At 37.2% G+C, this 14115-nt stretch overlaps 1 protein-coding gene across 23 annotated transcripts in view; it reads left to right on the top strand.

Annotated features, from left to right (window-relative positions):
* The window catches only part of LOC122573521 (disks large 1 tumor suppressor protein), a 533282-nt gene that overhangs the window by 354687 nt on the left and 164480 nt on the right, over positions 1–14115 (top strand). Inside the window, exons 1-2 of one of the 23 annotated variants that reach the window (XM_043739994.1) lie at positions 3008–3269; positions 3991–4293. The exons of the other annotated variants lie outside the window; for them this stretch is intronic. Coding sequence (XP_043595929.1) covers positions 4195–4293 — 99 coding nt within the window. The 5' untranslated portion in view covers positions 3008–3269; positions 3991–4194. Of the gene's footprint in view, positions 1–3007; positions 3270–3990; positions 4294–14115 lie in introns of those variants that run through there. 23 annotated transcript variants of the gene reach the window in all.

Below are 14115 nucleotides of genomic sequence, written 5' to 3'. Positions count from 1 at the left end.
GGTAGAATTTCGGGTTGTTTGCACGATGGCAATCTATGGGTACCTAGCTTGATGTTGAGAGATTTTCAAGAAAATAGAAACGTTGCTCGAATTAAATTTTCCAGGGTAAAATTCGTATTTACTTCAACCGTATGGTAATTCGCTTTGAAATTTTAAGCAGCGTGTTCTCTAATCTTTGTGTCGTGTTCCCTTTCAAATATATCGAGATCGATTAGAGATAAACGTTCTCCTCGAGGCTTTCCCATTTGGTCGAGCAGATCGCACGGAGATAGTGGACGGACGCTCGTGTAATAGTCGGATAAAGCGTTTCACGCACTACATCACCGCACACATCAAGGGAAAGAAGGCTGGAAAATAGAGGGGAAGTAAACTCGCAGCGTTTGATGGAGGACAATCTGAGTTACCTCGTGCTGAGCTATTTCTTTAACTATCATCCATCTTAATTTTACCGAAATTACAAGTTTCGAATTAGCTATCTTTTATCATTTTAATTCGTAAGTAGCGCTCCTAATTGATATAGTTTATAGATATTCTTCCTTCGAAGGGAAAGTACCGAGGTTCGTCTTTCTCTACTATTTTTACGAATAATCCTCCCGCGCTAGTTTTCCTACGCCGTGTCAAAGAGATGCTCATAGCAGGACGGGCAAAAGCGAGATTCTATCCCGCTAATTTCTCCCCGACTACGATAAATCAGTATGTAAAAAAGCAATAACAGAGATTAAAAGTGTATACAAATTAAACATTGTTTATTGAACGCCGGTTTTATCTCTGAATTCGTTTTTTCAAGTAATTATTTCTTACACCGTTCTCTTCTTAGAGTAATACTTTAATTTTAGTACACTGCCCGACTTCGTTTCCATTGATGTAAAACAAGCAAAACGTTCAACGCTCGAATTCAACGCACGTTTATACAAATAGATATAAAATATCTAATAAGTTACATGTAACAAACAGTAAATAAGTTATTGAATATAACTTTCGTAATCCATCCGTTCAATGACGTTTAACATCATGTCGAGGCAAAAATTCTGGGAAGATCGAGTGACAAGAGCGAAAGGGGAAGACAAGGCCTGGATGTTATCGAGGATATCATCCCCGTAATACACCGAAGCGTCTTGCACTTTGACGTCTTCAGAAGCACATTTTTTACGCTCTGTCAGGCAAAGCCAGCGGATTATTTTTCCGTTTTCCTCGACAGCGCACTGCCTAGGAATAGGAAGATGAGCTGAGAAGTTGTTTGGACACGAGATCTCCGTATTTTTCCCATCTCCGCCACGCCATTTCCCTTCCTTTCCTCATTTTTTTTTCAAAGGGATTACTTCGGCTAGACTAAATGACGGTAAAAGCTACGTGAACGTACCTTCCAAGATGAACATATAACAGAGAATTAGATATCAGTCCGCCTATGCTCGATGTTAAGAGTACCTTTCTAAAAATACCGTTCTAGGAATTCGTAACTGGAATTTTTGATCTTTCGAAATGGACAATACCGATGCTTGTTATTTATTTATTTATTTATCTCGCGTAGAGCAAACGGATATACCGATCTCGCGTCTTCAATTCACGATGCAAGAATAACACGCGTTTGATTGAAATAGAACGAAGAGTTTGATATAGCGTTTATTGCGCCAACATGAAAAACACTTGACAGGGAGGCTCTTGTTTCCACGGTTTCATTAGCGAACGGTAACAATTATTCGGTAAAATGATACAATTAAGTACAATTATCGAAGTCGTTATTTCAATTTGGTTAGATCGTTACTCACAACCATAAACATATATGGTCATAACGTATTCGATATCGGAAAACAAGAAACGTTTTTGTTCCTGATTCATACGGTGCCCGTATAATTAAAAAACTACAAACGTATCGAGTCGAATCGATCCTAATTAATCTATATCAGTTGTTATTTTGTAGAAACCAAGAATTCTTATTACACTTTATTGTATGTATTCTTATTTGCTTTTTAAATCTTTACGTGAAGAGAAACATACTAAGTACCCGTAGTCTATTATCGAATAGATAAAAAATTTGCAACAAAATTAATAAAATACGTGCAAGTACATTTGCAATTAAAAAAAATTCAATAATACTATTGGTATATGTTCTGCAATATTAATCTGAGGAATAAAAGCTTATTTGTGCCTAATCGAACATTATATCTAAAACCTGGGTGACTTCACTAAATTCGACAACGCAATTCTCGACTTTGATTTCTATCGCACAATCAATACTTGAAAGTACATTGCAAGCCATAAATATTAGGACACCTACCATTTTACCTGTCTATTTAACGTTAAGGCAACGGAATATTAGGGCTCATTATATTTATTTGTTGGAAATCTCTAACAAATTTCACCATATCTTGTATTTTATTATGAGATGCGTATGATACAAATGAAATACCAGATTTATAATAAAATAATTCGAAACTGAAAGCAATGAAAAACGTTCAATTTATACAGGATACCAATAAATGTCCTAATATCTATGGTTAGCAGTGTAATTTTCAAAACCAAATTGCTATTAAATATTGCTTCAAATATCCTACTCTGTGTCTTACGATCGGCGTCTAAAAGCAACAAGGATACATTTAAACGTTAATCTCGGTATATTCGAGCGAAGAACACCTTAAAAGCGAAGCCTACTCAAATATTCATTGACGTAGTAATATCCGGCTTTCTGGCAGGGCCTTGACACCTTGTCGTCTTCCTCGTTGCCGTCGTCATTGTCACTGTCAGGGAAATTCGGAGAGGGGGAGGGAGATGATTTTTCCTATAGTGGGCATCAAGTTGTTTTGAAGCGAAAAGAGAGGTCGAAGGCGAGGGCTGAATTGCGCCGGAGATACGTCTGGCTAGCGGTGGCGAACGTGGCTGGGGGTGTGGGTGGTTGTGGATCGCGTGTGGGGGTAGATCTTGCGCCGTCCAACCCAGCTGGCAGCATCCCTCGGCACCCCATGGCCCGCCGAGCGAAAGCACTGGCAGTCATTCGCGCGGATCCAAACACGCGGGATCTGTTCCTGTCTTCCGGGAACGTTCGTCCTCAGCTTCGTAGTCCCGCGAACATCACAGCCTCTTGTTTTGCCTTGTCTTGTTGAGACAACATCTCTCGCGAGACCAGTGTACCCCTTTACGTTTGTATAATCGTACAAGTCCCAATTTTTTCCTTTTTTTTTATTTCATCTTGCCTTGTATCGAGAGATCCTTTCAGGAACAAATTTCCCAGACGTTTCGTTGTTGCGACCATAACTTGAAGACAGAGATCGAAGGTTATTAGATAATTAATCGAAGTAGATCCTCTTTTGATAGATGAATAAGCTTTAACACTGAAAATCCAAAAGCTTCGTGAATAATATACGTCACTATCGAGCTTTCGCTGTCCGGGATTTTGGTTCTCGTATTTACCGCGGGAAAATGTAATTTTTTAAGCATACGAGTACTTTGTGCTATTATACGTTGAACATTCTCGAACAGTGTGAATACTGTGAATAGGTAAACGTTAATGGGTGTAGTTTCGTTTTCGAAGTCCGCGCAACGGTGTAGGGAAAAGAGAGTATTCGACGGACAACGTCACACGGATATGCGTCACGATTATGCAGGGAGCGCGCGCGGTCGGATTGCGCTGCACAATGGTCGCTGCGCATTGAATCGCGATTCCAAGGTCACAAATCTAACGATTCCTTCGCGTAACTCACGTGGTACGGTCGCCACCTGCGCGTTTTGCCTTGAAAAATCAACTTTACAGTTGGCTGAACGTTTTCCGAATCGGCTGAACGGGGAATCGAGAAATCCTCTGTGAAAGTTTGACGTTAATCCAGGAATGAAAATAGTATATTGCTAGAAAACTATTGAGACGTTACCAACGTTTATTTTAAAAATGTAGAAAATACAGATATTTAATGTAACGATACGTGAAATATAATTATTCACGATGACATTGTAAATTTAGAGTATTATTATTTTATTTATCTATTACGTGTATTATTACAGTATATCGTGATAAGAAGCTCAACGAAACGTGTTTAATCGAAAGAGTAACTTCAAAAAGTGAAAAACGACGTCGAAGATCGAAAGGGGTTGTGCAGTCTAGACGTGATCTGTACTCTGTTGTATGAGCTGCTGTGTTGTCGTAGTGAAAAATAATCGGTTAGCAACCTGGAGTGCCAATGCGGATCACGTGTGCCGCCCGTCTTCATGGGGATGGGCTTTAACGATAAGAAGCTGAGGAGATTACGAAGATTGCGGCTCTTTGGCCGCGCCAAAGTCTACCTCACGGTCCGCTGGCCACAGCTGGTGGGTGCTTAGAGCAATCGCATGTACATTTTCGTTGCTGTCTCGTTTTCCGATAATTGACATGCACGAGAAAGGAGCTAAATCTCTTTCCTTGCAAGTTAGATCTGTCTTAGACTTCTAATCTAATTTGATATTATCGGCGTAGACATAGTTTAAATATGAATAGAACTAGTACCTTTTTTTGTTAGTATTAATATTATTATTTATAGAAATTAGAACTTTCTCTTTTTCTATTTAGTATTGTAATTTACTGACACCATGAATATTGGAAATGTTCGTGTGAATATTATCTTTATGACTGTAATTTCGAGTGGTGTTATGGAGAGAAAAAGATAAGACATTTTATTTGCGCGGTTGTGAGCTGCATTAGGAAACGAGTTCCAGAAAACGTTAATTGTACGTGATGATTATTAGGGGATGAAAGTTCACGTTTGGATACACAACTGTGGCATTCAAAACGCACATCACGTAGAATACGTTGATTTCCAGCTAGAATAAGCATCGAGAATAACAGTCTGCGAAAATCGAGATAATACTAACGTTTCGACATTGGGACATCTTATTTCGCCCTCACGTTCTTTGTTAATAATAATTTTCAGCCTGGTGAGAACGATCAACCACTAAAATTCCGCAAAATCAACATTTCTAGTTGAACGAAATTTTAATTTTAGCATGATTATTTTTTCATATCAGAGATATTCTTGCCTATCTTTTACAATTTTCAAACGACTTTGAGTCGTAAAATCCATAAATTATAATTATATTATGCTATCAAACGAAGGTTACGCGATTTTTCCGTTCACTGTCCGCTACTTTGATAAAGAATCTCGCTTTACACAGCTTACATCGGCACTATTTTTGTTCAGCATTTTCTCAGTGTCGTCGATGTCCCTTGTAATAATGTTTGATATCGTGTGACTTATTTTTGCTCCGGCAGCTCCATTAATAGGCGCAATTAGAATTCCCTTCGCGCTCAGGCAATTTCACAGCCAAGGAAATCTCGGACCCTCGTTTCTGTTTATTTTTATCATGCCAGACTGCTCGGTAAATATTCTCAGAATTCTCCATGATTATTAGAGATTTTTCACCTTGGATATGTATATATACATCATAACGAAAACTCTTTCTTACGGAACACTTTCTGAAACAAACTACAAGCAGCTATAATATTCTACGAATTCATACATTGCGGAATAATTAAATTAAATATTAAATGAAATTCGAAATTAATGTAATAATCTGATGGTAATAATATGTGAATATCTTCAATCATATTTTACACTTCGAATTAAAAGCGAAATTTTGATCATAATTTAAAGTGATAGTCTTTCACGTAAATGAGGTGTTTTAATTGCGTTTGAAGTAATACCGTATGAAATACTTTAAGTTTTACAATTTCATATAAATCCTGGACAAAGTAACTAACAGCTTGTACGGTATTTCGAATTTATTTTCCTCTCTGAAAGCCGCGTATAATGTACGATGTAAGTGACAGCAATTTTGGTGGCCTACCGTTCCTTAATCCGATTTAAGCAACGTCAGGATCGAATGTAGACACGACTTCTCGCGTTTGAAATTTTTGCTCCCCGCCGTAGCACACAGCTTACCCGTGGAAAATCTGCCCACCCGACGTCCATAGAAAGTCAACGTTGAGAATGCAGGGTATTTCCGTCACGTGCATCTCTAAACACGACTAGCCGACTACGCGGCTATTTCATTCGAACCGGATGTCCGAGATGTACGGAGTTCTTGCGCGACGTTATACCACCTACAAATATCTTTAAAATGATCTTGAAATTGTTTAACCTTGAAACAGTCATGCCGATATTTTTTTCATTGATGAAGCAGGTGTTAAGAAACATTTGGAAAATTCTCTTATATTATTATTATTCATGAAACAAAAATCTTCATGTTTTGTGAATTTCGTGTTTGTATTTCCGAATTTTATTATATGAGTATACGTATTCATTGGCGCTCAATTAAAAAAAAATATACCTTACCTTCATGACGATAATTACGTAGCAAATTCTAACATAAATTTGAAAGAATAATGCTTATAATTCTCTCTACTTCTCAGTTTGTGAAATTATCAACCATTCATATATCATTGATGGAAGATTGATTATGTTTGCGCTTGTTCAAAAAGTTCATAGTAATAGCTGTAGTGTTTTATTAGCTAATTAAAAATTAGTAACATTATGAATGAAGTATCGCGCGTGTTTCGTGCGGAACGGGAACCTTGATTTACGAGCAATAACGTTTCAAGAATAGCCGAGGCAGAGTGGAAAAGTGGAAGTACCTAATCCAATATCACACGGGTTGTCTCAATCAATTTCTTAATGGAGGGCGGGATGAAAAATTCAGAATTTCATTTTATGAAACAAGACGGATCCGTCGTAACAAGCGTACCAGCCATCGATTTGATTTAGCTTGGAGATACGCAGAGGATCGCCGGCTGTTATTCGAATTTATTCAATGCAACGATACCGTAACTACTGCACGTACATCCAACAAATTTCAACAGCGCAGGGCCTTTTTATTCTTTTACGCTTGTGGATCCTCGTAGCGTGATGGGCCACCATTTTCTGACCTCTTCTCCTTTCGAAACTGAATTTCCCGTACGTGCATACGCCCCGTTAAAATATTTCTCCGCTCCAAAGAACTCGTCTCCTTTACTATATCATCGAAATTTCTTCGGCTAGCTGTGACGGTTGCCTCCTTGGAACGCTTCGAACATAACCGAGATCCACTTTTAATCTAATTAAGCTGCGTAATTTATGGCCAACCGTGGAACGTGGGGAATTTCATTAAGGCGATATCGGCAGTTCTTCTGGCGTGTGGCGAATGAAGTCGAGTCTTTTGTTAAAATTTGGTTTCAAAATTACGGCCGAAGGGAGGAAATGTTGACAGCGTGTTTCATAAAAAGGAGAAGAAGGAAGAGAACGAAAGGCAGGCTCGGTTCGACGTTGTCGAATAATTTCAAATGAAAATCCTGCCCGCGTTTCTATTTTTCGTCTCTTCAGGATTCAAATGGAAAACCGCCGTGTATCCCGTGAAGACGTTCAAATATTTCTTGATGTATTTCCGGCCCGATACACCACAATCAGGTAGCGATTCCTTTCCCTTCTTCGGGAAGGGAATATAAAATACCTTTCTCCGACTTGACGGATTGAGTCGTAAAAATTTCCGTGCGAAACTTACGTCTCTCCTTTTTTACCTTTATTAAAAGAGGAGAGAAATATAGGAGAGAAAATGAAAGGACGAATAAAAATTTCAAGTGGCAGGGAATGCGACGGAAAAAATTTGAGTTTTATTACGCGACTTTTCGCGATCAACTTTCTCATATTCTACGGCTTAAGAATTCATTTGCATTCAAATTCAACCCATTCTATGTAATCTTTTAAATCTTCCCGCAGAATCGTTCGGGAATTCGCCAATTTCTATACCCCGTTCGCCTTCACACGCGCAATTTTTTTCGTTCGCTGGCCAATTTATGCTTGTTTCCCCCGTATTCGATATTTCGTTTACGTTTGCCTTTACGAAAACTCATCGACACGGAAGAAAACGCGACTCAAAGCGTTTCTACGAATTTCAATCCAGCATTAACGTTAAACGATGTGCGTGAAATTACGAAAAAGTAGATGGATCGGACGTTATCGTTCCTCGTCTATTGCGTGTCGTGCTCGGCTGCTTCCGAAAAGTATAAGAATGCGCAATAGCTGAAAAACCAAAGATTTCTTAGCGTTCGAGGAAAAATTACACGCCCCGTTGAACGTTCCCTACCTTGTTTCCTTATTCTATCGTCCCGACAATTTTACGAACGCGTTTAAGACGCTCCTCAATGCTGTAAATAAATTCTCGCTTCAATGGAATTTACGTAAAAGAAATTGACAAACTTGACTTTATATCGAGGCAAAGTTGCTAGTTTCAAATATTTGTATCGTTTCATTATAATCTCGAAATACCACTATGTGTAGCACGTGTTGCAACTTATATTATAATATTTATGACGTAGAATAGTAGTTAGAAAAGTCGTTTAGCATAACGTTATATCTTCGAGTTCGGTATTAACTTTCTACGATTAGTTAAAATTTATGCCGTAAATCGCATAGGTTGTTTATAATGATGCAAGATTAAGACTCGACGAATGTCCAGACAGAGACAGAATAGATTAGCAGTCGCGAAAAAAGATACTTCGCTTGCGAGCGACAGCTTACCTCATTATAATGGATCTCATTACTTTTATCGCCGAGACATGTATCTGGTCAAAGTCGAAATTGCCTTCCGCTCTTCTTGCTGCTTTTTCTCCGGTGCTCTCGCGGGGCCGAATTCGTTAACAATCTACATGCAAAAATTTTGGCTGATTCGCGTCATTCTTCGTCCCCGGACGCCATCGAGGGTCTCTTTAATTTTTCTTCAAGATTCTGAACGAGATGGATATCATGATTTTACTGCAACTGACGTATGTTCTCGTTGGCTCCTCAATTCTCATACTTTGATATATTATACCATTATACTATCTATACTTATATTTATCGTCTAATATGATTTTTTTGTAGATACTTGTATTATTTTTGAATGAAGATAAAGCTATACGAGATATAATAACAGGCAGTTAGAACTGTTTGATCATATCGAAACAAATAATGAAGACACTATTGAATTTGTTGCAAACTTCGTCTAGCGTGGAACATGATATAAGTCACTTATTCGAATTGAACCTCCTTTGTATTCGATAATATTCAAAGTAATGTACCTATGTATCTCGCATAATGTAGGTATTATGCGTATCCGTATGAATCGCTTAGGCGTTCTACGCTTGCAAACTGGCATAAAACGAACGATTATCGGTGAGCGTTAATGAAATGTTAAACTATTTACGCGTCGCCAAGTACGCGAGCCAGGAGAATGACAAATGCGGATACATCCGAAATATTCGGTGACCCGTATAATGATACGATTACAGGATTGTAAAATTATATTTGTACGGCTACGATATTTATTGCGAGGCCGTTCTGAAATTACATATTTGCGCACTATGCACTTGGAAAAGCGTCTGCACGTACACGCGCACATTTAGTCGCACATTTGCTTTCTTCTCGCACTGGAAAATTATGGTCTTTCCAAACGCTCGAGAATTTTACAATTTTACAATTGCCTGCGAACAAAATCGCGCGTTCATCAAAGGCAATTAAATAACTTTATTATTTCAATGCAAGAAAATTTTAGTGGTTTAACATTGGAACTATTGTTCCAAAAATATTTCAGACTTCCTTGCAGATTCACAATGCACATTTATCGCTGCTGTCTCAATTTTGTTATATTTTGTATTCACGGTGCGATTCTTAAATCGTAAAGATGACGACGAAAGAACGTGTCACAAGAAAATATGCATCGATATTGCACAGAGAATCGGGCGGTTAGTTATACGGTAATTGCAGTCATGAGAACAACAGTGAACAACTACAAAAGATCTTGATTAAAACATTTAGCATAACAATTCTGGTGGTTTCAGCCTGCGAATTACGGGCATGCACCGTAACTATAAACCGTTTTAATAAACGGGGCTAATTTATTGCACACGTGATTTCTGAAAAGAATCACTGCAATTATCGACGATGTACTGACTTGTATTTCGCTATAAATTCCGCTCCATTTATGGAAAATTTATAATCCGAAATATCTCAGAAACGAGGAATTATAAATTTTTAATCGAATTTCGCTGACTTTGGATTGCATTTTATAACAGCTGTAGGTGATATAAAAATTCGGGGAAGAATATTTAATTCATTAAAATCCTGTGAATTTAATAACTCTCCACCGTAGATATTAAAAAATGCACGAGAAGGATTCTACATAGTCGTATACCTGTAAGAAAAATATAGATTTTTGGCTTTTCCAGCAGATCAAGTCGATGAAATTGAATTGCAGCCAACTCAGCAATAAAGCAAACCACAGATATCCGTAGCATTTTGAAAAGAATACGGGGTCGAACACGATATCCACACCGAACTGCAGGTTGTATGGTTAACAAGCAAAGAAGACGTTCGGGGCCATTTCTGAGCCTCGTTATTGGTACTTTAAACCTACAGAAGCGCGCGCGATATACTATGCTTACGGACCCGCGCACGAAGCAAGGAGGATCCTTGGGAACAACATTTAGCTCTGAGAGATACGATCGAAGTTTAGCCAGCTGGTACCACATGGTTCGATGTGGTACCATGCAAGACCAAAGAAGTGGCTTTGTAGTCGTTTCGGTACCTGATATTACTATTTTCCGGCATACCGAAGTACTAATCTAGGATCCATTTAGTAAAGATAGGTTGTATAATCAATATAGCAATATACATAAAAGATGATTACAAGATAATATTGTATTATGCTTTTTGGAACTGTTATACAAACTATCCAACATTTTTACTAATGCAATGCTTAATTCAAATCCTAAATAAAGGGAAAATGGTATTACTTGGAAAATCATCATTACGAAAGTTAGAATATATCCAAAATAAGGAAAAGATGTGTGTGGAGCTATTTTGAAAATCATCATAATAAATATGCGTATAAAAAAATAAAGTAAAGATGAAAGATGCAGAAGAGATAGATCGATTATGGTTGAACAATGACTTTTGATCGATTAGAATCGTTCGAAGGGATTAAATAAAACGTCGAACAATGGATAGTCGCGTTATTGGTCGCAAGTGTAACTAGACGTAACACGTTAATGCTCGAGTGTGCAACACACGTTGGTACTAGTCCACCTGCGAAACAACGATGGAGATGTAACGCGCACGACAATCGATTTGGCAATAAGCCTCGTAATTCCATGTAGTTTCTCCCTTCCACGAACGCAATACCGGCGAACTTCATTGTTTTGTCAATACGTTCAGATAACCCGCAGTCAAAGTAACACTGCTGATTCTTTCAAGAGATCGTCCGTGATACCCGAATCGTGTCCCAATTGAAATTTACGCACGCTGTGTATCGTTCATGGTCGCCAAATCATTGAACATCATCGTTGAGCAAGATAGCTCCAAATGTTTTCTAAAGAAATCATATTTTTATATTTTGTTATATTACAACAAATATTATATAATATTAGTATATAATATTTCGCAAATTTTAGTAATGTGATTTGGAGCAAAAAGGCAGTTCTAAATGCAGCTTTTATATTAACATGTCTCTAGAAGAGAAGAATTCCCTTTTTTAAATAAGAAAGTTGAATATGTGGGCGAAATTAAATTTACGAATTGCTTCGTGTTCCTTTGTTCGTCTATTCGAATTTGAAAATCGTATTAGAAATAGAAACGAATAACGATATTTCTTTATTGACGACATAAATTGACGTTACGCTGAATCGGACACCTCGTCCGATATTGATTAATCGTGAATCTATATTCCGCGAGGTGGATTATCGCACTTGTCCTCTGTTGACGGCAGTTTATCTTGGACGCTTTCGTCGATCGTGAATAATTTATCAGAAATGGATATTCACTGATTCACAGATCCTTTTTCATATCCAGACTAAAGGAGAAGAGGTATCAAAGACAAGATGGAACTCCTTGTAAAATAGTGACTCTTCGAATAAAAGGCAGGTTACTATTCGACTCGTATTATTATCGAACGCAAGCACGAGTAATTACGAATTACACGCCTGATAGTGAATATTTACGTAATTTTTCTGGTACAGTAATATTCATTTAATTGTACGCTTCATCGAATATTGAGAATTTTAATCCAAGAATAAAGAATAAAATTGCTCGCAATAATGAATATTAATTAAAGGAATTTTGAGTAGCCAGCTAAAATACTAAACTTTATCTAATAAAATCGAGTGTGTATTATTTTTTACTATTTAACAATTCTTTATTTTTATATGGAATGTACCTGCAAAATATTGATTTCATCTGGTCGTTAAATATATACAGGTAAATGGATTGAACTTTCACGAAATTGAAACTTGCGTACAGCTAGTAAAAAATAAGAAAACAGGCTTAAAAAAATAAATTTTAAAATACAGATGACAAGAATGCCTATACATATTTGATCTGAAATTAAAGGAAAACGAGCTTGTCGACGAAAGACGTCGCATCCATTGAATATCAGCTTGAATGCCGCTGCTGAATAAAGAATTAGAGCGCCGATTGCAGTTGCAGGTTACGCCGATCGGTTGATTCTAGTAATGAAAATTTTAATGCCCCACTCGACTATCACTGAGCTTCATAATTTATACGCTACATCAGGCGTCACATTGCAGGCGAGATTCATTAAATCATTAAGTACAATAACGCTTCGGATGGAATGAATTTCTGACGTGAACAGTTTTAGCACATGTATCCGTAAAGTACGCCTTTAATTGAAAATTTATGTAGAAAATGCTCGTTAGCCCACATTCGCTTTTCACTTTCGATATTTTGTCTAGCATTGGTATTCATAATGTTTTGCAGATTTAATTGATGTTCGTCAATCTGACATTTAACATATCCTCAGAATTAGATAACACTAAAGAAATTCTAAACAAATGTTTTGTTAACTATAGATATAATTTCATATTATTTCAAATAGCGGAAGAAATTATTCATTAGAAGAAGGGTGTTGGAATAGATACATCTTTGTATATCTTTATAGAACGTTCTTACATCTTTTGTTATCTGATAAAATGATGTGATTTTGTTTTAACAATGATCAGCTACAACTTTTGAAAACACAAATAATTTTACCTTAATGATTGTCAATATATTAAAAAGGAAGAAATATTGAAAGGAAATGTGAAACTTCCTTTGAATGTTTCGAACGATTGTACCTGCAATTCAAAAAGGAAGTGGTCGGTGCGACTAGTCAGCAAAATTGCATATTTACTCGTCGAACGGAAGAGTATACGCAAAACATACGACAAGTTCGTTAACGATGCTTATTTCCATGAGGCGAAATATACAACATCTCCATTTACGGATGTGCGTAGCATGTGCATGGGTTTGGTTTAGGTTTACACTACAAACTCGGTTCGCCGTTGCATAATGTACTTTGTGATCGTCGTCTCACGTAACCTTATCGGTTGATCATTGTGCCATTAAAATAGCCAGTGGACCCAAATTGATCGAATTCGAATATCTCTTCATCGAAATGTTTGTTACTCTTCAGAAAATAATGAAACAAGAAAGAAGTACCTAAAATGTATTCGATTGCATAATCCTTTTGTTTATGTTTTTATCGCGACACGAGTGCATTCAATAAACATTCCTTGCGTAATAAATATACAGACGTGCGTGTAGATTGATAATTTCGTAAACTCATATTGCATAAATTCGTTGAGTGCAAAATATTTTTAACTTCTATGGCCTCGAAAGATTTCTAGGGTTGGCATGTATCCTGGAATCCGAGAAACCAAGCATTCAAAGACTTAGGGATTTCGAAGTTATGGAAGATTCTAAGTACCAAGAATCTTCCAAGCTTCTGACCCTAGAACCCTTCCGAAATCTTTGAAACATTTGAAATCACTTGGAATCCTCGGATCCCTAGTGAACCCGCCATAATACTCTGAAACCCCTATAATCTCTAGATCTACGATTTCTTGAAACTTGTAGAATTTTTGAAAATTCGGAATTCTCAAGATTCTTTGAAATATCATAAAATACCCACAAATATATCAGACTTCAAATATTTTCATGTTATTTTTGAGCTCCTATTTTCTTTCATTCAGACACCAATTAAACTTCTCGTACACGAGATTCGTGACATTATCTGGAATTATTCCTCGTGTATAACTAGCACGATTCATCAAACTTTCGACCGAGTCTTGTTTTGATAGCCATGGAATCGTGG

The sequence above is a fragment of the Bombus pyrosoma genome, linkage group LG12, assembly GCF_014825855.1.
Source record: "Bombus pyrosoma isolate SC7728 linkage group LG12, ASM1482585v1, whole genome shotgun sequence".
Classification (NCBI taxonomy): domain Eukaryota; kingdom Metazoa; phylum Arthropoda; class Insecta; order Hymenoptera; family Apidae; genus Bombus; species Bombus pyrosoma.
This window is presented reverse-complemented; position numbering and strand designations above follow the sequence as displayed.